This window comes from Grus americana, chromosome 12 (assembly GCF_028858705.1).
Source record: "Grus americana isolate bGruAme1 chromosome 12, bGruAme1.mat, whole genome shotgun sequence".
Classification (NCBI taxonomy): domain Eukaryota; kingdom Metazoa; phylum Chordata; class Aves; order Gruiformes; family Gruidae; genus Grus; species Grus americana.
The window spans coordinates 22,504,395-22,531,274 of NC_072863.1; the positions used below are offsets into that span (position 1 = coordinate 22,504,395).

The 26,880-nt window shown below is 52.8% G+C and overlaps 1 protein-coding gene across 1 annotated transcript; it reads left to right on the plus strand.

Moving 5' to 3' along the window:
• LOC129211880 (Krueppel-like factor 5) lies at positions 1-26,880 on the plus strand. Its single transcript, XM_054839639.1, has 6 exons — positions 1-48; positions 200-384; positions 13,301-13,348; positions 16,280-17,183; positions 19,787-19,846; positions 23,163-26,880. The coding sequence occupies exons 2-6, from the start codon at positions 220-222 to the stop codon at positions 23,339-23,341; spliced, it is 1,356 nt and encodes a 451-aa protein (XP_054695614.1). The 5' UTR covers positions 1-48; positions 200-219; the 3' UTR covers positions 23,342-26,880.

Sequence of the window (26,880 nt, forward strand, 5' to 3'; positions counted from 1 at the left end):
CTGGCCTCCCAGGATTAGCAACTCGCTCCGGCTCGTCTCTGCTTTCAGGTTTTTTCCCCCCCCCGCCCTTTCCCCACCCCTTCCTCCCCCCCCTTTTTTTTTTGGTGGGGGGTTTTTTTTTGTTTGTTTGTTTTTTCCTTTTTTTTTTTTAAAAATATTATTTTTAAATAAGTTTTTTTCCCCTCCCCCGGGGGAGCAGGCGTGAGGGGTGCGGGAGGAATGAGCAGCGGGCTGGTGCTGCCTACCCCGCTCCCCGAGGACGCCTCGGCATTTACGCCACTGAAGCCCGTCACCATGTCGGGGGAACCCGGTGAAGACACCCCCGTCTTTGAGGACATCAAACCCCCCATCCGGCCCCTGGAAAACCTGCCCGACCTGGCGCAGGTAAGGTGGAGGCCGGCGGTTTGCCGTGGGGCAGCAGGAAGGGGGTCAGCTTCGCCCGCTCAGGTGCACGGAGGCTGCTGTCGCCTCCTGCAAATGCAAGTGTGGATTTTGACTTAATTCTGCTTTGTTTTTCCGCTCTTCGCTAAAACACCTCCGTCGCTTTGTACGCTCGTGCTTCCCCCTCCGCCGGATTTTCTCTTGGGCGTGTTGGGTTTCATTCCCTTTTTTTTTTTTTTTTTTTTCCTCCTGCTTTTCTTCGAAACGCCCTATTGCCTGTTTTGGAGGAGAGCCTGAGTTTTGCTTGCTCCCCACAGCCGGGGCTCGGTCCCTCTCCCCCGGGGCCGGCAGGTGAGGGGGTGCCGAGGGGCTCTGCGTCGCCGCCGGCTCGCTGGGAAAGACGTGGGCAACGGGATCGCCATATCTGTGCATGAGGGGGGGGAACGGGAGGTTATTTTCTATTTTATTTTATTGTATTTATTTTTTGTGCCACCACGGCGGGGAAGGAACGATCTTTGAAATTCTCTGGTTGTGTCCCTCTGTGTGCGCTGGAGATAAAGACCCGGATAAGCAGCTTTGGGGTGTTGCTGCACAGGCGCTCCTCTTGCACACGCACCCCTCTTGCACACCTGCCCCTGTCCTGGGCCATGGCAGAAGCACGCTCGAGCCCTGCTGCCCATCCCAGGCAAAGGGGGCAAGGCTCCTCACTGGTGTTTTGGGTGATGGACCCCTCGTCCCACCACGAAGAGTCTTCAGCTGCTCTTCCTGGTGGGAAAGGGGGTGATCCAGGCCTGCCCCCACCCCGCTGCCATGCCTTTGGCCCCTTTTTCCCCCCCCGGAGGAATGGGGCAAGCTGGGGTGCAGGGTGCCCGGCACTGCCGGCGGCTAATGATTAACCCTGCGCCCCGCGTCCCCAGCGCCATTTTGATTGGGGCGGGAGGGCGGCTCCGGCCCCTCGCTCCATGGCCGCCCCACAGGGACCCCCTCGTCCCAGCCGCCGTTCCTCAGGGGACCCCCGGGAGGCAATCCCCATGGTGGGCAGCTACAGTTTGGCACGGGGCAGGGGTTGGGGCTGTGGGCCCGCTTCCCCTCTCCCGGCAGCACTGGTGCCCCGAGGGCCAGTTTTGGGGCTCCGTCCCTCAGAGGGAGGTGGCGAGATGAAGGCAGAGTCTCCATCGCCGTATTTCCATACGATGCCCTGGCGATCCGGCATCCACAGCAGCCGCGAGCAGTGGTGGTGGATGTGGGGGTCAAAATGGAGGTGGGGGGGTGGGGAGAGGGCCATGCAGCACCCTCCTCCTTCCCCTGTGGTGGTCCTCTCCCAGCGTCTCTCCCCGTAACCCCGGGGCTGCCAGAGCCCCCGCCCCTCCACGCCAGGTTTGGGTGGGTTATCTCAAGTCGGAGGGTCGGGTGGTGGCTCTTCAGAAAGGTGTGGGTTATCTCTGGGGCCCGTCCCCGGTGCGAAAGGGCAGCAGCTCCCTGTTTGCTCTGCGGGGAGGGCGAGGTTTGCTTTCTCTCCCGCTCCGTAACCCCGGCTGCCGGGTGGGATTAGGCAGCGGGGCTGGTGCTTGCCCCACACCTTGGCCATGGCCGTGGGGGTGGATGGGCAGCGGTGCCTCCTGGCTTTGGCCAGCCCCGTGCCACCTCTCGTCCTCCTCGTGGGGGACGTGGGGCTACAGAGCCCACCCATGGTTGGAAAGACCTTCATCCCACGACACCATCCCTTCGAAGGGAAGAGGAGTTTCTCACTCCAGTTGGGTCCCTGGGGCAATGCCACCCCACCACCAGTTTGCTCTGGGGTGGAGGCAGCCGAGGGTGGGTCTGGGGGGTGTCTGATCGGAGATGTCCCTTTGCCATAAGACCATCCTGTGTCCCTTTATGGACAACGGGGTCCCTGGGATGGAGGCTGGAAAGCTGCAGGATGGGAGCCGAGCACCAGCTCACCCACGTTCCGTGCGTCACCGCCACGGCAGGACTTCTTTGCAAACCCACCCTGGGCAAAGTGTTATGGGTGGCAAAACCCTGATGGCCCAGGGCTGGACCCCACGTCTCCCGGGGAAGAGTTTTCCATGTGTTGGCCCCCTTTCCCTTAATGAACGCCAAAAGCTGTGAGCTGTGGTCGTCGTAGAAGAGATGCTGAAGTAGCTGGAGGGTGGAAAAGCTGCATGGTTGCACGTCTGGGAAACCCTTTGCTCGGGGAGGGTGTTTATCAGAGCAGTTTGACAAGACTTATGGAAAAGGCTGTGACCTGTCAGAGCTCCGGCACCGGCTATCGCCCACGGGGCATTTCCCGCTGCTCCGGCTCTCCGGACTTCTGTCTCGCTGATCTCGGGCAAAGGAAGGAGCAAACCTAATCTCTTTATCTCGCTGGTTGCAAAGTTCCCCTCCCACCTCCACAAATCGCTTTTCAAACAAGAGTGGAAGGTGGGAGCTATTTGCTGTCGAAAATTTTATTCGATCTGAGTCAGGTGGAAATAGATCCTTTGTGGAGTTTAAGCTTAGTTTTTCCCTTTTCTCTGCCTTTCCAGCTGCCCTGCCCCAAATTAAAAAGCAAACAAAAAGAGAAAGAGGAGAGAAAAGGGCTTGTGAGAGAAAAGGGCTTGTGAGAGAAAAGCACTTTTCCTTTCTGATTTGAGTTGGATCGGCCAGAAACAGAATTTTCCCCTTTAAATCTCAGGAGGCTGATGCTAGAAGGAAGGTAAAAAATAATAATAAATGAAACCAAAAGCAAGGTATGTTCAGGGAAGCATTTCAGAGGAGGAGGAGATGGAACCTTTGTGTGGCTGTCAGGTACCCCCCCCATGAGCAGGGGGGCTGGGGGAGCACTGGGGCCCATCTGCTGCTCCCACCTTGCTGCACTTTGCTCTCCAGGTCTGATGATCTGAAGCAGCTCCTGGGCACCTTGTTGTTACCTGGGGCTGGGGATCCCTCCTGGGATCATCTGCTGCTTGTCAGATGGGTGATTGTGTGCCTCAGGGCTGGACTTGACCTCGCAGTAGATGAGCCACCCCATTGCTAAGTCCTCTAAGCCACCCCATCCCTCCTGAGCCTCCTGGAGTCACCTGTGGCTTTATGCCATGGTCTCCCTTGGGTGTAAGTGTGGTCCTCGGTGCAAGCCCCATCCCTGCTCTCTTGTGAAACCTGTCCCTGGGCAGACAGCTGCGGTGGTGGAAAGTGAGAACGTGATCTCCAAGTTTCCATGATCCTGGAGGTGTTTCTAGAAGGAAGGTTTCCAGCATGATTGGGATGGAGATGGCACTTCCCCTGCTCCGTCCCCAACATGTGCAGGACAGGAGCTGGCTCTTAATGGGCTTTCCTGCAGCTGTGAGGAGCACAAGGTGCTGGTGAGTTGGAGAGGGTGGCCCGCGCTTGTCTCCATAGTTGGATTTGCTACAATGAACGGCTGGGGAGAATGGGGGCTATTTGGGCTGTTGGCCCTGCCATCGCCTGCTGGGTGCAATCGCCTGTCCTCAAGGATTCGGGGAAGGCAGTGCCTGTCTCAATGGGTTGTGCCGGTCGTGAATTCATGCCATCTGATGTTGGAGGGTCACCTGGGTTTGCAGCAGTGTCAAGTGAGGTCAGGACCTAGCGAAGAAGCTGCTGGGAAGAAAGAGAGACGAAAACCGCAGCCTGTCCCCTGGTTTAACCCCTTGCCTAGTGTATCAGGAGCCCCAGGGCAGTTGTGTCGAGGCCGGTGAGCACCCACTGGAGACAGAGGCTGTCATGGGTGACGAGGAAGGTCGTGGTGCATGTGGCTAGGAACAGCCCCAAGCCAGCTCATCCTTCATTGCCTCGCTTTCCTTGGGTGGGCTATGCTGCTGCAAGCTGAGAAACGGTAGCAAACAGCTCCCCTTGTGTCCTCTCGGCCCCGTTCCTACCCGCCAGGCACCTCTCACCCCTGTGCTTGGTGCATCTCCCTTCTGCCCTGCCCGAGGGCTGGGCGGGAGGTTCGCGCAGGGACGAAACACCTCCAGCATCTGGGAGGTGCTTGAACAGAATCGATGGTGTCAGGATGGTGCTGTTCCCTGAAAGCTTTTCCTGGCGCGTCAGATCCTCAGTACCACAAATGGCATTTCCCAGATCCTTTCGACGGAGTGGACGTAGGTGCCGCGGTGTTCCTCTGACTTTATTCTGGCAGGGATTTTGCTTCTGGTATCACAGGAGAAGCCAGGCCAAGCATTTTTAGGTGTGCTCCAGCCTTCTGGACAAGGCAGAACTGTGTGTGCTGTGTCCTGCATCTCATGGGTCTGAGCCCCTTTGGCCACATCCTTGCCGTGAATGTGGCTGCGCTGGGGTGATGACTGAATGGCAGATTTCTCTTGGACCAGGGATGGGCTTTCCTGCTCCCCGGTGGTCCAGCATCTTGCACAGCCCAGATGGAACCAGGGTGATGGGTCTTGCTCAGACAGATGTGGTTTGCATCAGGGCCACGAAGGAGTCCTGCTCCACTGTATTTATTAGTAGAGATGTAGAAGTCCGCAGCACAGCTGTCAAGGAGTGATTCATTTCCTTGGGCTGTCAGGAGTCGCATGCAGTGAATGAATTTAGCTTTTCTGCAGGGAAAGGGGAGACGGTAGCTTTGCAGTTTTACTCCAGACCTGTAATGAGATGTTGATGGGTTGTCGTGGCTGGGGATAGCTGAGCCCAGGCATCTTTCTGCAGTTTAATGTCACTCCTTGGGTGCTCAGAGGGGACTGAAAATATTGTGTCCTCTCCCGGGGTCCTCTTTGTCCCCAGCACGCTCAGGAGAAGGTCATGTTGCTGAATGCGGCCCCAGGTATGGGGACACCACAGCCACGATCTCAACTGGCTAGTGCCTGTTTGCAAGGCTGTGCCCACGTTTGAGGATGGGCTTTGAGCTCGCGGTGTTGCAAGGTGAAGGTATTCCCCTGCCTATCTCTGCCGGATCCTGCCGGTGTGAAGGGACCACGCAGGCTTTGCACGGCTATGTGTCAGATGAGCTGCGGATTCACAACACTGGCAGGAGCCGTGTGCTGCCTCCCGTCCTCACCCAGCCTTTACTCCACCAGCTGAGCAGGGAGCTGAGCTCAGGCCTCTGCCAGGATCCCACACTTACCATTGTGCAAACAGGCGTGGAAATGGAGGGTGGTGTGATCTGCCGAGGATTCAGGGACTTGGTCCCTTCTTCCTCTTTCTGAGCTGCTCGGTCCACGTAGTGTGTTTTTGTGGGCAGTGTGAAGTTGTGGTTCTTCAATCCCTCTTGGGTCGCCAGGATGTTCTGCCCTCTGGGATCCTCCCGGCTTTGCAAAAGTGTTCCAAAATACCCACGCATTCTGCAGAAGTGTGCAAAATGCTCTGAAAAATTCATTTTCAAAGTGTGCCAGCAGCCTGAGCAGGCTCGAGGGGTGTGCAGAAGCAGGTTGGTGATACAGAGATGGCAAGTTAAAGGCTGGGCAAGGAGGACCGGGCTCACTTGATCCCTCTCAGCACAAGTCAAGATGATGCGGTTGAGCCCTTCGTAGCCTCTGGCTAGTGGGATCTCATCAGGGAGGGATCCTTTCAGGCTGTTTTGCTTTGGGATCGGCTGGAGCCTGATGCTTTCAGGATCAGCCCGCAGATTTGCAAGTCTGATGGGCTTTCTGTCTGGCAGGTGTCTGCAGGGCCACGGGAAATTACGCTAGAGTCCCCAGAAAGGATGGATTTGTCCCTCCACTCTTGCAGGGAGACCCTCAGGGACAATCCCCAGGCAGGACGTGTGCTGCAGCCCTGTCGGGGGATGGTGGTGAGGGGCTCATTGCAGATCAGATCCTCTTGTGGGAGCAGGTCCAAAGTCAGTAGAAAGCTTCCTAGTGCTCAGCAGACTTTGGACAAAACCGGTGTTACCGGTGAGCCAAAGAGCGGGAAATTTGGGGGATCTCAGCCACCACGTTTATTATTTTATTTTTCTTAATCCCCCAAACCCAGACTTCCCCGTGCGTGTGAGGATGCGCACGCAAGCAGTGCTGGAAGCAGACAAGGTGTAGGATGAAACAGCTTGGCCGAACTTTGAGCTTGTTGGAGCACAATGGCTTTGTCCGGGTGGTACAAAGGCTGATTGTTCTGCTTGGGGGAAGTTTGGCTCGGTAAGGTGGGGAGTGAGAGAAAGGGACAGCGCTGAAAAAGATTACAGGTGTGCTGTTCCTTGTCCTCCTGCACAGCCCTCGCTGGAACCTGTTTTCCACTTGCCGCCATGGGAGAGGTTGCAAATTAGCTAGAAAAGCATGTTGTGGGTAGTTTGGTTTTTCGTGGTTTTTTTTTTTTTTTTTTTAAGAACACTGAAAAGGCAGGTATTTAAGGGAGGAAATGAGCAGGGGACTCCGACTCCATAATAAATTCAACGGATTTCCCTTTATCACTCTTCCTGAACGGTGTGTGGGAAGCAAACACAGTCATCTGAAATTACTCACGAAGGTCTAGGGTAATGCATTTCTGGCCAGTGCATCATCAACTGTGAATTTTCCCCTCTCAAACCTGTTTGGTCAGCTTACCTACGCTATTTTGTTCTCGTTCTTTGGTCCAGTGAGTTCTTTTATCTAACCCATCCACTGCAAATAATCACACTTACGACCGTCTTGTTAGCTGAGCCCCTTGATTAGAATATTTGCTTTTCTTGTGCTCCATTGGTGAATTACATGAGTCACAGGGTACAGTTTGTGTTTGGGGATTGGATAACTTATGTTTACAATTCAGATGTTCTCAGAACTTGAGCTAGCATGAAAACTCTCAAAAAAACCCCCATGGGCTGTTTACCACATCAAAGTGGTTCAGCCCCTTCTAAGCTCAGATTGAAACTCAAACAAAGAATCTCTTTCATTAAATTCAGAAATGCTTGGAGAATTCTTTGAAAATTATTATTTTTTAATTTTTTTGTAATGTGATGAGGACCTCCAAGTTTCCACCAAGGACAGGATTTGCAAGTATTAAAATGCATTTAATGACCTTGCTCTTTGTAGTATTTCCAGTACAAGCAGGAGAAAAGAATGGCAAGACATTGGTCCCAGTATAGCTGGTCCGAAAACACAGATATTTAACACTTGCAGGAGAAAAGAATATTATCCATCTGTTATGACGTCTATCACATCTAAGGCATTCTGTTTCATGAATCTGAACCCATCCTGAAGAGGGCAGAGATATGTGGGTACCTACTCACCCGCCAATCCAGCCCATCATTTTAATTCTGCCTGTACAACATTATAAATTTCCATTTTGTTGCTCCTCAAGGACAGTTTAGGGAGCTGAACCCAGGGGTGGCTGAATGTATTCAAATGAAAATCCTTCTCGCAATGAATAGAAGGTTTGATGGCGTTCTCTAAAATGGGGAAATGACCCAAGTTTGTTAAATCGAACTGATTGTTCAAAATGCTGTTGGTTTAGAACATAACGTTTCATTCTGAGCGACTTTCAGCATTTGGCGTTTTTGTGGTTCGGCATGGTGCTTTCAGGAGAACTCAAAATCATTAGCTTGGCTGACTGTTTGACATCAGCCCTCTCATTTCCCAGGGGCTGGCAAACCCCAGGCTCCAAAATAGTCTGGCTTGAGCTTCTCCAGGGCTTGGTGCCTTCTCCACGGGAACTGTCAATTGCCAGTTATCGGCCTGTGCCATCATCACCCTCTTTTAATTAACAGCAATTGGCAATTCATTTCTATACAGGGAAAATGAGGACAGAGGAGGTTTAAGGTGAAGGGAATGGATCTTGAGGAAATTCTTCGAAGCTTTCTGCTCTTACGCTAACAGAAGGACCCTCCTAGCAGCACAGATGCTAGGAAATATATAGGGTAGCATGCATGGCTGAAGGAGCTGCAGCAGACAGACGTGCTCCAACGTCCCCCTCTGTTCCTGAATCTGGCAGTATCTTCTTGGCCTGGTACTGTGCTAGGTGCTGTGCAAGCTCTGAAGAAAGAAGTTGGCTCAAAGACCTACTCTACTCGTTCAAACACAATGTTTTCACCTGCCTTAGGGTTTGTTTTGTTTTGTTTCGCTAACTGGTTTGGCGAGGAAGTTGAGGGACACAAGGACAGTGGGATTTGCTGTCCACACGTGAAACCTGACCTTGCTCTTCCCAGAGGTGCACGGGGTATTGGGTCTGCCTTGCGCGTTGTACTGGGAAGAACAGGCTTTTTGGCCCGTTTTATCACTTGCTGAGTGCCAGGAGAACTTCACAAGCCCCAGCAAGCAGCGGATGACTCACTCTGCCTTTGTTAGACCCTGCCCTGGGAATGTGCTTCTTTTCTTCTGATCGGAGGAGGCGAGGTGATGAGTGTGAGCTTTTAGATGGTTTCAGTGAGGTGGAATGAATACCACCCATAACCCAGCTGAGGAGGCTCCCTATGAGCTCTAACAGCCTCTACCGTCACACTTGGTTCAGGACCCGTGGCATGGATGTGTAACCAGAGGGGAGCTGGAGGGTTCAAGGACAAGCCCAGTGTCCTATGGCCATGCAATAGCTAGAAACAGGTTGATAAATTTGTCCAGGTCATCTTGGGGAATGGGGACATCTGAGAGCCTTCATCAGATTCAGGGGAGAGGGTGTGCTGGAGCAGGGGTTGCAACTGCAAAGGAGAAATGGAGCTGCAGGTGGACCTGCTTCAGGTTGATGGTACCGGCAGAGGCTGCATGGCTATCCAAATTCAACTTTTCATTGTATGCATGTATAAACCGGGGGAACGCTTGATTTCCTGCATGTTTTGGCTGGGGCTGAAGTAGTTCCAAGCCTCCTGATCTTCCAGGAGTTGAAACAACATTAGATCGTATCATCTTTCCAGAAAAAACATCCAAATGGCTGTACCAGCTCACACCAAAAGTGTACCCAGCTCAGCCTCCTGCCTCCAACAGTGGGTGCCCACTTAGCTTGATGGAAAACCTCCAGTTGGTTTTGATGGGTTTGACCCCAGCTTTCGCTGAACAAGAGCAGCTCAGGAATAGAAAGCTGTGAATGAAGGCATGACTCCCTGAAGTCCTCATGTCCTTCCCTCCCACACTTTAAGAGAGCTGCTCTCCTGCCGGGACAGAGCAATGGGTGAGGAGAGAGGGCTGTCCCCGTTTCCCCACCTGTCTTTGGGCTCCATCCAGTGCCGAGGTTGTGCGTGGTAGTTCTGCAAAAGGGGAAATCGGTGTGGAGCTTCTCTAACGTCAGCCTGGGACCTTCCACCCTCATTGAGACCTGCCTAAGGCCAGATGGGCTGAATGGCCACTGTGTTCAGTAAGGTCTAGAGATGGTGCAGCTGGGCCAGAGCTTTCTCCAAGCTCAGTGTCTCCCAGGTATACCCTGTGAGTTAGTTTTCAGTCCATTTGCGACTTTATTTTCCGAAAGGTTTCTGCTTGCTCTCTTAAAGCCTGCTGGAGCCTGGCTGCTCCAAACGGCTCCTCTTCCAGGCACTTGACCTTGGAGTTGGATGAGGGTGTTTTCCCTGGTTTCTTTGGCCTTTGGGATTGCTGACTGTAGCGGCATGATTTCTGTGATAAATAACCAAGGTAGATTGCCTTTGAGTGAGTCTTTATCAGTTGTCAGAGGAAAGGAATAGCAAACAGAGTCAGCAAGTCTGCTGGAAATGTTGCTGCCTACTGGCTCAGCCAGTGGCCGGCCAATCTTCCAGCTGCCCACATCTGCCTTGATGATGACTCTTGGCCTCAGGGAAATTTCTTGTTTCTGAGAGGTGACAATTACCTTGGGTAGTTCAAACACAAGGGCAGAAAAGAACAACCTGAGTAACCCTCCAAAGCAGTGTGGCTCAGTTCCTGGGCCATCCATGAGCTCCTGGCAGAAACCCAGAGAAAGGGTTTATCTTTGTGGGTTTTGTCCTGCTCCAGGAGCTGCTCTTGCAAGTGGAAAGTTCTGAAAGCTTCAAGATGGAAAGCTGGTGGGATAGATCACCTCTGGCGGGATAGATCACCTCTGGCAGTCTTCTCAATGGACTCCAGAGAACGCTTGCACAGAGACTTCAGCTTAGATGCCCACTTTCCAGGTGGCCAAAGCTAGTGAAGATGAATCTTGCCCCACTGCGTGTAACGCAGACACAGCTGAATGCTTCGAGGGCAGCACTAGTTTCTTGGAGTTGCTCCTAACCAAGAGATAGAGCAAGCAGAGAAGTCCACCCGGGGCCTTCCGTAGCCCAGCACCCACCTACAAAAGCACAGAGTTTGGCTCTGCTGCCTGCAACGGTGCTTTGTGATTTACAGCAGCTAAACATTTGGCCCGGTGTGCAGTTGAAAGGAAGAGTCCTGGGGGTTTCTTTGCTAATCCCATTTTGCAGAGAGTTCCAGAAGACTTGAGGAACAAACAGAAAACGTTGATCGAGGTCAATATCAAAACCAAATGATCAGAGAAACAAATATTTACTCAGGTCAATATTTAACTAGTAGACAATAAATGCTGATATTGAACCAAATCTGTATATAAATACAGTCTATTTATAACGTGTGCCTTTAAAGGGGTACTGCCAGGTACTTGCCATGGGTTTTGATTGATGATTATCCTCCCCATTGTTTGCTGATTCCCTTGGAGGCTGGAGTTTCATGCAGGTGCATGTATGAGAAAGAGGTTGTACTGCGTAATCCCAGGGCCCGGACAACAGGCGCAACTGTTGTCCCATGCATGCCTGTGCTCGGGGAGGGTCCCTCGAGCACCTGGAGCGAGTCCCCCCATCTCCTGAACCCCCACGTCACAGGGTCGTGCTGCTGGCTGAGCTGTACAGGCAATGCTGGCATTTTTCTTGCACCCCTCTCCCAAAAGCTCTTTGCATCGACGACCAGCATGGCATTGTGGCTGGGGCTGGCTGGGAGCAAGAGCCTGAGACCCAGCTGGGAAGGGGGGAAGCTGCCTTGGTGCTTCCCACTATTGCAGAGCAGGATGGAGGAGGCCGTGGCCAGGCAGGGGCTAACGCAGGGCTCGAAGCTGCCAAGTACTGAAGAAACTTCCCCCCCCTTGCCGAGTCCTCCCCCCCTCACTGCTCCCTCTGCCAACTTTACAAGCTCATTGCCCGTTTAGCAAACATTGATTTCTCTCCTTGTTCTCCACTGCTGCCCGTGTGGTGACAACATCTGATGTTTCTATGGCGGTTTGTTATTTATCAACTTCAGATTAGAAAGCGTTTAATCATGGGAAAGACATGTCCCGTCTCCTGCCTCGACAGCCTGCAGTGCCTAGTGCTCTTCTAACGACGCTCACGGTTAATCGCTGGCAAAATGGCATGCTTGTTCTAACCCCTTTCTTTTTCCTGCTTGGTTTTTTTGGCTTTGTTTTCTTCTGGCAGGTTGAAAAGACCCTCCTCCATGATCATACTATGACTTTGAGGGGAAAATAGCACAGGAGTTCAGTGCTTTTATTGTATGAAAGGCTGTTCTTACTGGCTTTGCCTTCCTGGCCAAACCAAAGATCCCAGTTTGGACACCTCTAAACCTACAGAAGTTTTGTTGATGTCTGCTTTGCCTGTATGCCCCCTTTGCTCACTTTTTGCCTGAGCTACTGACCTATGACTCCCATGACAAGAGCTGCTGGAGACCTTGTCCATGCAGTTGGTGGAGTCTGGGACATGCTCACCTCCAGACCTTGTGTCTCATCCTCATATCTGATGATTGCAATGATGGCATTGCTAGTGACTATAGGGGAAACTGGGCCACTGAACCCACTGAAGACCCAGTGGCTCTTCAGCTAGAAGGCCCTGGAGGCTTTTTCCATCAAGTCACGGTGGGTCTCTCTCTTGCAGTATTGAGATGAACTGAGTTCCCTGGCTATGTGATAAGTTCAATCCTTCCCAAAAAGGCAAGAAAATGGTTAATTCCCTGCCTGTGGCTGGCAGACAGGGAAGAAGGGATGGGCTTATCATTCCAGGTCATTGCTGCCTCATGTGAGCCCACTGCAGTGTCCTCAGCTGCCCTCTCTGGAGCTGCCCCAGGCAGGGCTGCAGCCTGCCGCCAAGACCCACTTGGGGCTGGCTGAGGGGTGTGCAGAGACCCAGTGCCTACAGGGCTTCCTCCTGGAGAGGCCTGCTTTGGACCTTCCATGGCAGGTCTGGAACGCAGACAGCAGGCACAGCAGGGGGTTTTGTTGGTCTCCTGGTGTGGCTGACCCCAAAATAAGGGACCCAGCAGCTGGACCACCACTTGTAGACTCAAGGATTACCTGTGAAGGAGCTTGGCTGAAGTATGCAGGTGCTTCTGCAGCTGTTTCTTCCACTTGATGGGGGTTAATGAATAGAGAAAGGGTGATGTCAAGGCACAGCCAGCCCTGCTCCCTCCTCCAGGCAGGAGGAAAATGGAGTCAGCCCTGCGCAGGCTGGGTGGGCTGAGCCCTTCCTCCGGCCTCCAAAGACACATCCCTGTTTCTGCACGGAAAGCCTGGACTTGGGATCTTGTGGAGGGTGGGCCATCCCGCTGTGCCATGGCCTGGGGCGGGGGGGGCAGAGTGGGTCCCCCCACCCGGTCTGGGCAACAAGATGGCTCCCGCCTCGCCCTGCCCACAGTGGGGTGGGCCACGCCCACAAGAGGACACAGCCCTGCCCACTTTAGGGCTGGCTCCACCCCCTCGCTGCTGGTCCTCCCGGCCAGCAGGTGGTGATGCAGAGGCAGGGGGCACTCTAGCCGCACACTGCCTGTCAACCAACGGCAGGCAACGGCCTCTGCCTGGGGGGGGGTGGTGTGCGTGCATGTGTGTGTGTGTGGGGGGGTGTGCGTGCGTGTGTGTGGGGGTGTACGTGTGTGTGGGGGTGTGTGGGGGTGCGTGTGGGGGGGTGTGTGTGTGTGGGGGGGTGTGTGTGTGTGCCCCTGACAGGGTGGGCGGCTGGAGGCCATGGGGGCTGTGAGGGGCCGGGAGGAGGGAGGTGAGGCCCTTCATGGCCAGGGGTGGTTGGGGAGGCCGGTGGGTAGTTGGACGGGCCCCGGGAGGAGGCCACCCCACTAACCCAGCGCTCTCTGCCCCACAGCTGCACCCTATGAGGATGGAACAGCGGATGCCGCCGCTCATTCTCGAGGTGAGGCGCTTTCCTCATTCCTCCCTCTGCATGCTTCTGTCCCTGTTGGTGAGAGGTACCACTAAAGCCCCTCAGAGATTGAGCTGGGACTCTCCCCACCCACCCAGCCCCAGTGCAGGCCCCCCAGACCCACTGGTGAGGACATGGCGGCACCTCCGCTCCCTCCTCCGCCCCCGCCGCCAGCCAGGGTGGGTTCCTCCCGCTTGTGGTGTTTCCATCTGTGCTAGCCACCCAGGCACGTGTGTAGCTATCTCCTCCGCGTCTCTCGTGTCTTCATTAACTGGATTCCCACTGACTGTGAAAGGAGCCATGAGTGACAGCCAGATAGAGACACCTGCATTCGGGACACCTGAGTTGGATCCCTCCCAGACATGTCAGCACTTAGTCATCCCAACTGTGCTGACCGTGGACAGAGGAGTTGGTTTTGGACAGAGCATTGGCTGGGAGGTGCTTAGGGAAATGGCTTGGTATTAGGTGTCAGCACACACCAGTGGGGCTGCAGCTATGGACAGGGCTGGTGGCCTTTCCTGTCTGGTGAAAGCCCATCGCATTTACTCTGCTGACCAGCTGCCCCTTAACACCCCCTTTCCCCAGGACACTGGGGCTGCTCAGGATCAGAAGTGGATTTATCAGTCTTTAATGGGATGACAGGAAGAAGACTTTGCTCTGCAGGTAGGGGTAGTTATGAGAGAAAAGGAGGCTGGGAGACACCGAACGGGGGGGCAGGCAGTGGACGGGGGGACTCTGGCTGAGAATGCAGGTTTTGGATCTGAAATTAGGGCCCTCCATGCCTTTCTACGTTTAATATACTTGCCTGGTCACCTGCCATGTAAGGACCCACTGGAGTTGTTGGGGGAGACCTTCCCTTGGGAACTGAAGGTGAGAAAGTTAAATGCCACAGATAAGGGAAGTGTAGAAGTAAAAGGCATCCAACACGTTCCCCCTGCCCCCACTCCTGGCAAGTGGGTCATTTCATTGCTCAGGTATGTTCGGCATTCGCAGCCTCTGGTACTGCCTAGAGCAAGCTGACTCCCAAGGGTAACAGTCCAGTGTGGGTGCACAGGGCAGGAGCGTGCAGGGTTCACGGCTTTGGCACGGTTCTCCCTCGGGCTGGACACTGCCGGGGGAAGGAGAGAGGAAATCAGGGTCTCGGTTTGGATACTGCAGGGGGAAGCAGAGAGGAAATCAGGGTTTTGGAGCAATCTGCGAGAAGTGCGTTGAGGGAGCACTGATTCTCTTCCCTGCCTTAGCTTTAGGGTATGCCTGAGCGAGGTTTTCCTCACTGGAGCATTGGGGGTGTCGCTAGAGGCAGCACTGCCTTGAGCAGAGGCAGTTAGGTGAGGATCTGACACAAAGTGAGCTTGTAGTGCCAACACGTAGCTTCCTTTAATGAGGGCAGGGACTTTTCAGGGCCTGCACATTCGATGAGGACAGATAGAATTTACAGCACAGTGTGTACACGCACCAGTGCAGCGAGCACAGCGTAGAAAACAGTCCCAGTGCAGCGTGCTCGGTTCCAGTGCAGCGTAGCACTTCCAAGTCCAGCTGCTCTGAGCTTCCACCCATGTACAAGAGGGTGTATTTGTGGCACGTACCTGTATTTGGGTGGAAGCCAGCTTACCCATGCGTTGCCAGTATGGCTTGCAGAGGTGCAAAGGCTCTTTGAATTAGCTGGAAGCACAGGTGATATGTTTCGCTGGAAAGGGCGACGAAATCTCTTGGGTCCCGTCCAGCTTTGTTAAGAGCAATGAAGTTGCAGCAGGGATGACTTTGGCCCATTGCGCTCCAGTGACATAGTTCAGAGCTGTAAAACCCTCAGCTCAAGCGTGCAGGGTGTGGGGTGAGATCAACTTGCTCTCCTGAAGTGCGCTGTAGGCTCTGCCAGGGAAACCTGGTGGTTTTGCCAGCTCCTCTACATATGAATGAGTCTACCACGGCTTTGCAATGAGCTTGACACATGGATAACCACATAATTAAAGGCTGTAGCTTTATAGAAAAGCATTAGCGCTGGTATCTTTAACCACAAAGAGCAGAACTTGAGTCATCAAATGCCAGGGGATGAATTTCCTAGCGGATTGCTCCATCAGGTTGCTGAATTATTGGGCCTGGATCCAGTGGGATGCCGCATCAGACATGAACCAGGAGGCGAAGAAACCTGGCAAGCGGTGATTGTCTGAGCTAGAGGTGATTGTCTGAGCTAGAGGTCCTGTTAGCTTGGAGCACCCAGACTTGCAAAAACAGCTCTACAAAACTAGAACTAAACCAAAGGTTAGGTGAGGGCTGAGTCACTTTACCAAGCAAAGACAGTAATAGTATGCCTGGCAGTTTCCATTTTAGGCTCACAGTCCACTGAATTAGTGGCAAGATCATTTAGATTTCTAGGGCTATAGCCCAAATTATTCTCAATTAAAGATACTGTCCTAGAATATTCTCAGTTAATTAAAGATATTGTCCTAGAATAAAAAGCAATACGTCTCAGGTTGTTGACTTTAAAGGACACCAGAATCAGCATGTCTAAGGTGGGCTGCAGATCCAACATGCCCAAAGCGTGAGGCTGACTGGAGCAGAGTTTCTGATTACCTCCCATTTCTAGTGTTAAATTCTCTTGTGTGACCAAAGCTTTGTAGCTAAAGCTTGGCTCTTCTTTATTAGGCTCTATTTCTCTCATAACTGCATCCTCTGTCTAGCTTGCTCTTTGTTATCAGTGCAGATAGGTAGGAGGGAAGTAGGACAGAGGACAGTGATTCACTCCTGGGGAGTCTGGCTGAGTCAGAGACTGCAGCTAAATCACCGCAGCTGGTGACTCCTGGGCCGATCTTGCTGCTCTCTCCATTTCCTGCTAGCTTAAGCACTTGTTGAATGGTGGACTGCCACCACCAGTGTGTTAAGGTCACTCTTCACAAGTTCTCTTGTCTGTATTTTTTGACGTAGACACGATCTGAAATGGATAAGTACCTTTCGAATGAAGTGCCATCCATCCCAATGTTACCAGACAAGAAGTACCGCCGGGAGAGCGCCTCAGTGGTGGATGAGTTCTTCTCCACAGAGAAGCCGAATTCTACACCGTACAGCGTGAACATCAATGTGATTCTGCCAGACACGACACACCTGCGCACTGGACTTTACCGACCACCCAAACCCATGACGTCATTCCCACAGATCAAAACAGAGCCTGGCACCAGCTTCGCCCAGCCCTGCTCTTCTGCCTCTGGCTCCACACAGACCCTGCCCGACTTCACCAGTGTCTTCAGCATGCCCCAGTCAGTGGCAGTGAACAACATCTTCATCAAGCAGGAGATGCCCTCTGAGATCCCCTTATCCACCAATCCACAGCAATCCCAGCTTTACCAGATGCCTCTTGGCAACGGAAGCGCTGACATTACCACTCTGACATCCTCCTCCAACACCACCACAGCCATCAACAGTCTCAGTGGTGTCACCATGTCCACAGGTAACACCATGTCCAGTGTGGTCCACAGACCTGTCCATCCAGGAGGGCCAGTGAAGCAGTACCCTCATGTCTCCCAGGGACAGGGAAACTTCAACATCTCAGGGCAGTTCTACCCTGCTCCGGGGGTGAACCTGCCCCCTTCACCCCCCAACTCACAGCCTGGCAGCCCAGAAAATCAACCTGAGCTCATCAACACCATTTCTCCCCCACCATCCTATGAAGCCACTTTTGGACTGAAGTTGGTCCAGTCATCCCAGGTCCCCCCAGTCCCCAATGGCCTCGGGACCCTCTCCCAAGGGCACATTGTCATGCAGCCCCCCAAATACAACAGGCGCAACAACCCTGAGCTGGAGAAAAGGAGAATCCATCACTGCGATTACCCAGGTATGCTCGTGGTTGAGGTACTACTGGCTTGGCTTTGGGTGGTGTCTCTTCTTGACACACTGAGGCTGGGGGCTGCCTTGGGCCTCCGCAGGAGTTTAAACCAAAATCACTTTGTCTGTCTGCATGATGAAGGGAGCTGTGGAGCCGGGTGGAGAGCCCCAGGGAAGCGAGGTTCCCACCACCAGCAACGGAGTAGAAGAGGTCAATCCTGCCTGCACTAACTGATGCCTTTTTTCTCCCCTTCCCTTTCCTCTTTGCACTCTGGCAAAAGCAAGCCTGACTCTGAGAGGCCGGGAGCTCCTGCAAAGCACAGGGATGCTCCTGGAAATCTGCTGCTTTAGCTGTCCATTTCACTCTGGTCTTGCCTAACTCTGAGCAGCCACATGCTCTCCGCAGGTGAAACCATGCTGGCTTCCTCACTGACCTTTCCTTTCCCAGTCTCCCATAATGAGTGGCAAACCATCAAGTAATTTCCAATAAGCAGCCTCCCTCTGTAGCCCCAATTCTCTTCCAAAGAGGCAATGAGCTGAATATCTCTGTGTCATATCCTTCAGTGGCTTCAGGTACGGCATCAGGATGGTGTGGAAAGGCATTTCAGGGTAACGATCAGCCCAGAGCTGAAGCTGTTCCCTGTGTGTCACCTCATTGCATGAGCACATCCGTCTAAAGACCTGCAATGCCTTGGCAGGAGGAGATCTTGCAGGGTTTGCTGCACTGTGCACAGCTTGTGGGACCCACAGCTGCAAACTCTCCTTCGTGCCGCATGGGAGAGAAGCAATTGTGTCCCTAGCGAGAAACCCCAGTGAAATCAGCGTGAGGGCTTGAAAATCACCAGTGCATGTGCAGGGACAAACACCTCCCACTTCCTGGGCCGAGCCCCAGCCATCGAGCTGTTGGGGATAAGCAAACAGTTTTCCCATGGGGGTGTGTGAACTGGGGCAAGTCATTTCCTAACTGCCTCCTCCCAGATTTATGTCCTCTTTCCGTGGCACAAGAGTGGCTGTAGTAGGTCAGCCCAGCGGCCTGTCTAGCCCAGATCCTGTCTCCAGCAGTGACCTGAGGAAGTATATAAGAATAGGACATGTCGAAAAAGATCTTTCTGTGCTTACACCTTCCCACCCTCTGGCAACCTGCAGATTAGTGGTTTTCTGAGCCAGAAGCTGCACCCATGTTCTTGTGGTTAACAGTTTGTGCTGAATTTTTTACCTTCTGTTGGTCATGGTGGGAGACAAATTAAGGGTGTAAGTGGACCACTGCTCTGATGCAGACTCCTCTGCTCTTGTCAGAACCGGTCAGAGCAAGAGTCTCATCCTGCAAGACGCATTACCAAGGCAAAGCTTACCTATGTTCAGCAGGATTTTGGCCTGCATACGAAGGCAGGAACACACCTGTGGTGCAAAACCAACCCCACAACCTGTGCTAAATAAACACTGCGCTTGATAGTGTGTACGTGCAGAGACAGTGGAGAGCTTCTTCTAATCCTTCACGCTGAGGTTCAGCTAGAGGTGAAACCAGTCAGGACTGATGGCAGGGGCAGCAGGTCTTACTGACGTGGTCTGCGTGAGGAAGTGACAGGAGGCATGCTGAATTCACTCCGGTAACTGGATGAACAGGGGAGACCTGTTTGCAAAGCCCCGATCCGCATTTCCAGGTGGTAGCCCAGGACTTTTTCCTTTGCGTGCTCATGGAGAAATGAAACTCAGCCATGGTCTGCTCTGGCTCCTCTGTGCTGCTCCCTCTGGGTTTGGGAACTGCTCTGGGTGCTTGGCTGACTTCGCTTCCGTGCCCAGCAGGGTCCTTGGTCCAATGCATACTCATCTCTCTTCTGAGTGCGAGGGACCTCCGAGGCTTCAGAGCATCAGAAGCAAAATTGAACTGGGCCACCAACCCTTATCCCTCCTACCACAGGGAGGGGAAAGGCAGGTAGCTGCTTCTGCACCTCCTGAGCAGGGCAGGACGGAGAGCTGATCTCCTGCAAGGGGCTTCTTTAGGCTGCGTGGAAACACTGGAATGAAAATATCACTATGTTGCTTATGCAGGTCATAAAAATTGAAATTCATATTTTAATATACTTGTCAAAACACAATGAAGCAGAGCCATAAAGGCAGCATGAGAAGCTTTTCTAAACTTCATCTAACTGAAATGAAGAACTAGCAATGATTCATTTTGAGATGCCTATTGTTGAAACTTTTGCCCAAGTCACGGTGTTTCTGTTAAAAGCCTTTCTTTGATTAAACCTGTTGTTGGTGATTTGAAAAAAACTTCCCACTGGCTCTATTCTGGATCCTGAAAGCCAAGCTGTGGCTCCACAGCATACCTGGTGTTTCCTGCTTCCTGGAACATTTTACCACATCTGCTGGGACTGGGACTATTACAAAATACATCTTCCCTCCAGCCTTGCTGTAGTGATATCAGTTAGGTCTGGAATCCAGGAAGACAAACGGCAGCACAAAGCCAGCAGCTAACGGTGGTGAATTTGCGTGCTGTTACCCAGAGTGCTTTTCAGGCCTGCTCTGTCCCTAACGTCAAATATAAATGTTCCGGATTTGTTTGAGCAAGGGCTCCTTTCTCACGGGGAAGTTGTGTCTTTTCTGTTTTTGCAGGTTGTTCAAAAGTTTATACCAAGAGCTCCCACCTGAAGGCACATCAGAGGACTCACACAGGTAAGGGCACCACGGCATCAGGAAACTCTCCTGGCCTACGCTTCTTATACTGTGCCTGTTAATGGCGGTGATAATATAGCAGAGTTGATTACCTTAATGTAGGGTGGTTATTGAGGTAAGGAGCACAGTTAAGCCTACTGATGTTAATGTTAAAACAAGTCCAGTGGTTGCAGTGGTTTATAGCGACTGCACGCTGCTGTGCACACTTGCTTGCCTTCTGGAGGGGTGGTCTAGAATTTAGAAGAACTTTTGGAGGCTCTCAAGTCAATGGATTGGGAGGAGGAGGTGTCCCCGAAACCTCTATCTATGCTTTTCCTTTGAGATGTCCCAAATCCTAGCCAGGTCTGATCCTGCTTAGCCTACAGAAAGATTGCGTAAAGGCACGTGGTCCATATATATGACCTCTGAGGAGACAAGGGCTGTCTCTTTTGTGTCAAGCGCCCCTGTGGTTCCCAAGGGGAGGAAGGAACCCCTTGTATCTCCTTGAGTACCAGCCATGCAGACCACTCGTGCCGCGTGCTTGTCCCCTTAGCAGCTGCCAGTGGTGTATCACAGGAGCTGCTGAAGACATGTGCAGAAGGGCTCTGAATACACATACAGAAGGGCTGTGCCCTCACTCCCGAGGACAAAGGTGCCATGGGATGCCCTTGCTGGTGTAAACGGGGTCACTAGCACAGAGGACGTCCCACCACAACCAGCTTCCCTGGGGTAAACCACGCTCAGCGGCACTTGTGCATTCAAGCACATGAGGTCTTCTCATTAAGGCATTTATTATACCTGAAACTTTATCAGATCCCCAGGTAGTCCAGGAACCATCAGTGCCCTCATAAATCTCTTTTATAGAAGGGCTGATCTTTACTGAAAGCAATTAAGCTGGCCCAGAGTTCACTTTTCTTTTTTATTAACAACGAACAAAACCCATCCTGAGGCTGGGAATCAGTTCTTGCACTTGGCTGTGTTCCTTTTTCGTCTTATCAGTCCTTCGAACAAGCCAGCAAAGAATTTTTCTTTGTGCATGAGGTACAATATTTTTTTGGCAGGGCCTAGGTAGGAGCGGGCTGGAGAACAACACGGAAGGGGTGGAAGAAAGGAACAGGAAGGACATTGTCCTGGCTCCAAGAGCTGGGTGGTGATAAGCATTTGTCACAAACAGCAGTTTGTATTCAGGGCTACACTAGGGCTCTCGCTTTAAAATTAAATATCTCTTTTCCGCTTCCGTTCAGAGCACGGGTCTTAGCTCTGTGCCCAGAGACATGACCCATTTGAGACAGGCGCCATCCTTACAAGTCACAATGTAAAGATGTATCCAGGCAAACTTGGAGGATGTGACCTGAGTAGTCAAGAAAACTGGTGGTGTTGGAGGGTGGCTAAAAAGAAGGGAATCCAAACCAGAGCCATATGCAGGCAGGCTCAGGCTGTCTGCATCCAATTTTTGAAGCCTCGCGGTTTGCTTTTGAGGCCTCAGCCTCAGTGAGCGCAGCACCGGAGCTGCAAGGTCAGGGCCCGTCCCAACTCCTGCCAGCTAACTACGCTTGATGCCGCTTCAGCTCCATCACTTGAAGGGTTAATAATGCCCTTTCTTTCGATTCCTTGCCTGATGGGAGCTCGGCTGAGGAGTACATGATCTCTGAGATCTTTTCTTGTGGTTTGCCTGTTGCTATGGGCTGGGCTGTATTCATCTCCTGGAGACACCATTCATTTCCTGGGTGCCATTGTGAGATTAAATATATAACCCAGTGGCTGCTCACCCGCCTCCCGGGGGGCTGGGAATGCCAGTTTGGGTCCTTTGTTTGAGCTTGCCCTGCCGTGCTGTCCTGGGAGATGGAGCCAGCTCGTGGGACAATGGAAAGCATTTTGTTTCCATCCTGGAGATCAACCTGTTATTGTTTGAAACTAAAGGGCCTTGGTAGGGTTGACCCAGCCAGGTGACCTGGCTGGGACAATGTCTGTGGCTGCGCAGTGCAAATCCCGCCTTTGTCTTAGCATGCTAACATAAATGCTGACAAACCCCCGAGATCCCCGGCGTGCCATAAAACATCTAGCGTGCTGCCTGTAAATTGACTTTAAGTTCTGTGTTTACCTGAGCTGTAAAAAATACACTTCTCTCCTCCCCGTGGTGCAGAGCCCAGGGGCTTTTTGGGGAGCAGGATGTGGTCTTGGTGCCCTGTCTCCTCCCGGTTCACGTCTCTCTGCTTTCATATTTTGTCCGGTGCGTGCAAGACAGCGTAGATGTTGCTGTGGCTGAATGTTTTCTGTTTCCTGGCCAAATCCACCGCCAGCCTAGCATACGGGCTGCAGGGAGGAACGACCGTTCACTGCGAAACATGTCAGAGCACGACACACATGCCTGTGCATGCATGCTGCATGTGTACGTGCATTCATGCCGGGATGGTGCGCTCAGCAATTGGCCGATGAAACGGTAAATATTTGAGGTCGGGAAAGTCAGCACATTCCCTGAACTCTGCCTGCTTGTTCAGGCTGTTAAGAGCGAGGGCTAATATTTGAGAGCACCACACCCGTGCGCGGAGAGGGCTGCAGCCAGGGTTCAGCTCTACAACCTGGGCACGCAGGGAGTTGGAAGCGGGTATGGGCTTTTCCAGCCCAGTTCCCAGCTGACTGAGAAGTTGCACAATTTAATTGATTTCAGTTTGGGAATAGGTGTGTGTGGTGGGGGCGGGGGGGGGGGGGGGGGGAAGAGGGCAGAGGCATTACGTCACCCAAATGTTCTGAAGAAAACACAATGTTTTGTGTACAGAGAGCTGCTGCAGGGCTGAACTTTGAGGCAGAGAGCATTAGATGGCGGTTTCAAAGATGCGAGGCTTTGAGGAGAATTATATGGTATAACTCCCTTCTTCCTCCTGATGCCCCCCACACCTGTATGAGCAGCAACACCTTCCATAGGAATTTTTGGCTTTTTAGTTAAAAAACCCCCAAAACCCTCAGAATTTTTTTTAGCCAGAAATGCTCCAAAATCCAACAGCAACTTGAACAGCGCTAGAAACCAAGCCTAGAAAGCAAAGCTGGGGGGGGGTGCATGTGGACAAGACCTGGTTACCGTAGCTCGACAGTTTATGGTCCCTCGGTGGCTATAGGCTGTGTACAGCAGGTGAACCCCGGTAGTGTAAAGCATCAGCATGGCCATGAACCCTGTTGTGCAGCGGGGCACCCCTGGGTGCCCTCCAGGGCCCCCCCAGGGAGGACAGGCACCTCTGAGAGGACAGGGCGGGCGTTTGGGAGGCTGGGCAGATGCGTGTCCATGTAGGCTCTTGCGTGGCGGGGCCGTGCGGTGTCTGTGATCTGTGGCTCTTCCCCGCAGGCGAGAAACCCTATAAGTGCACGTGGGATGGCTGCGACTGGCGCTTTGCCCGCTCCGACGAGCTGACCCGGCACTACCGGAAGCACACGGGCGCCAAGCCGTTCAAGTGCCCAGCCTGCGGCCGGTGCTTCTCCCGCTCCGACCATCTAGCTCTCCACATGAAGCGGCACCAGAACTAGGAGCCGCCTACATTCGCCACTTGTCCAAGAGCAGCTGAAACTCTTTTCTTTTCCAAGGGGCCTCTCTTCTCGTATGTAGGAACAAACCCATGCTGTGATCAACCAGCAGGACAGGGGTGGTGAGCAAGCCCCCTCTGCAAGCCCTGTCCCCAACTGTTTCTGGTTTTAAAAGAAATCTCATTAAAAAAAGAGTTATAATTATAGACTGATTTCGTGACGAGGCTCCTGGTGCCACTGGGGTGATGGACCTTGGATTCCAAACAGCTTTCTTCCAGCAAACCTGCTGTTTCTTTGTCACTCAGGAGCAACTGTCCTTCGTGTCTCAAGCTTTTTGGGATTTTTTTTTACCCCTTTCAGGGCTGTGCCTTTGCTGAGCCCGAGGAGGGTTGTGACGGGTTGGTAGCCTGGCTGTGTGTGAGCGATCTCATTTCAAACTGTCGGTGCAATCCTTTGGGACTGCCCTGTGGCATGGCCGTGGATGTGGCACCTTGCCCCGTGGCATGGCCTGGTTTTGGCTGATGTGTGAGAACAGGAGCGCATGCCTGGGGCTCTTTGGGTTGACAACCCCAGTCTCTGTGGGGGCATAGACGAAGGAGCCTATGACATATGCACCTGATGTGCCTTCAAGCAAGGGACAGCACAAAAGCAGATGACAAAAGCCATCATCTGTGTCCTGCTGAGCCCACCTGCGGTTTCCTGGCAGCCAGCTGCAAATATCTGCCCTGCTTGGCCAGGTTTTTTGGTTGTGTCCTTAGCATTTCTGCTTCCAAGATGAATTTTGACTTCAGGTGTCTCTGGGAGGACCAGCATGGGTCTTGAAGCCACCCAGGGGACTGCAAAAAAGCCACCGATAAAGCTCTGGTTTTCCAGAATACGCTGTGCCTTTCTCCAAAAAGCACTGGGCAGGCTCTGCTTGTGCCTTGAACACGCACACAGGGAATCAGTCATCACCAGTCACACTGGTCTTTTGCTGTTGCCGTTTCATCACGTTCAGACAGAAAAGAAAAAAAAAAAAGAAAAAAGCATCTTTGAAACAAATTCCAATAAATCCTGCTGTTCAGATTGTAATCATGTTACCTACCTCACAGGTTCGCCGCCTCGGGCTCCGTAAGGCACCTTCCCTCTTCTTCCATGGGGTGCCGTGACGTGTGGGGCACATCAGCCATTCTTCAAAGTCTATCGGGGGTTAAACTTAGGCAGAACAAGAACCAGGCCATGCCAGTTTAAACAGCAGCTGTGCAGGTAATAAATAAATCAGGAACAAATAATGGGCCTGGTACGTTCAACAGAATATTGATTTCCCCCACGCCGTCCTCCTCTTTTATTCTTCCTCGAACAAATTTAAGTAACACGCAGACTGATGCGCGTCTGCAGCGTGAACTGAAAGGCCACGCTGAACCGTGGCATCTTCAGGTGGTAGAAATTTGGAGGCCACCCCTCTCTGCTATCGCCCAACCACGCGCTAGCTGGAAACGACAGCTGGGTTCCTGGTTGTCCTTTGCCTTGGATAAATAAAACTGATCACACCTGCGGCAGACGTGGCTGGTCTGGCGTGACAGGAGAGGAGGGCAGGAAGGATTTGGGGGGGGGGGGCGTGGTGTGGTGTAGGCTTTGGGGAGGATGATGTGCCCAGGGCTGGTGGCGCAGCGAGCCCTTCGTGTGGCTCTTTGCAAGAAGCCTACTCCTTTCTCCGTGCCACCTTGGGATCGGCGGGTGCTGGAGCAAATGGGCTCGTTTGCCATCCGCCTTGTGGGCTCTGGGATCTGGCTCCTCTTCGGGGCGCAGAGCAGGACCTTGCCAAAGCCACCACCGTGACCTGGGCTCCTTCTTTTTCCCTCCTCACCTTGGAGGTTGTGTTGAGCTCTATGAGCGAGTAGGGCATGCAGTGCCATCTTCTCCCCCCGAAAATGGGGGGTTAGGAGCCGTGTGTGGCCTGAAGCCTCCATGCTGTGGGCAGTTTGACCTCTTGCTTCTGCTTAGAGATGGGTCTGGAGAGGCTCGGGGAAGGTCTCTGATGGTGGAAAAACTCCTCGGAGAACAGCGGTGGTGCAGGGTGTAGGAGCGTGCGTGTCTGCGGGCGCGGGCGGGTTGAGCTCATGCCAAAGGAATTTCAGGGTAGCGTGGAGATGCCTCAGCCAGTCCCCGCCGATGTCTCCAGGAAGCCCAGGCTGGCTCGGTGGGGCTGGTGGGGACCCAACGCGGCCATGCTGGGACCTGTCGGGCTCCACCCAGCTCCTTGGCGGGTGAGCCCCGGCACGGTGAGCCTGCGGCACCGCGGTCCCCGCGTCCCCCCGGGAGCTGGCAGCCCCCATGGCTGTAACTGCAACCTCCGTGTGGGAAGATGGTTTTTTTTTTTTTTTTTTTTTGGGTGCATCTGTTGTGGTTGAACCTCCTAAACGTGTGAGCCACACTGCAGGGTCAGCCCAGGCACCGCGTGTGCCATCGGGCTGGTCGTGGGGGTAGCCCTCACCCCTGGCCCTCTCAGAGGGGTCCCATTGCCCCCCCCCCCCCCCTTTTTTTTTGGAGGAGGAAACCTCTGCTCCGCCCCCCATTTCCATCTTTCCCTCCCCTGCTGTGCCGATGGGGCCCAAAACCTGTTTGCTGAAAAACAGTACAAAGCCAAAACAACCAACAGGCAGCTTTAAATCTTAGGGGAATTTTAAATAATTTTCCTGACAATCTTGGGTTTTTTTCACTACAGAGAAAAATACATCTGCTCGTCCTCACATAGCCTATGCGTGTATATATATATTTTTTTTTTTAATTTGATGGGGGGGCAGAGGAAGAAGTGTCTTAACAAAAAAACCCCCACCTCAATCCAGTACCGCTGGTCTGCGTGCAAAATGCTGACATGCAAATGTTTTACTAGTGCAAAGGCAACACTTTTTTTTAAAAAAAAAAAAAGTCCAAAGGAAAACCACAGCAAAACCTCGGCTTTTATTTCTCCATTTTTGTGTGTAGAGAAGTGGACAGCCTCTAGCCTCACATTTCATTGCAGCTCTCGGTGCAGTTATTCCCTGGGAGAAAGCCAGGGGAGACAGGGAGTGATGCTGACGGAGCAAAGCCCCTCTTTGCTACGGGAGGGACGGCTCGGAGCCGAGCGATGTAGCTGGGGGTGCGCGAACCCCGGCTGAAGGAAGGTCCCTCCATCCCCTGGGACGCTCAGGTGACAGGGACATCGGAAAAGGTTTGCCAACCCCGGGAGGCTTTGCGAGCCCGTGCTTGGTGCAGAACAAATGCCAGTCCGGCCAGGAGGCAAGTGCCTCGTCTCTGCCATGCCTGTATCATAACATAGGGAAAAAAAAAATTAAAAAATCGCTGTAAATAGGAAAAGAGCACTGTATCGCTTCGTGGGTCTGTGGATTGAAAGTGATCCTTTACTGTCCGCGGTGAACACAATGTGAAAGAAAAAAAAAATTGGGACCTGGAAAACTTGGGTGGAAGGTTTATTTTTCCGGTGATGCTTTTGTTTGTTACATAAACCCTCTCCCCCCCAAAACTCCCCTACAACTATTAATCTATCTCATGTTTTGTAATAA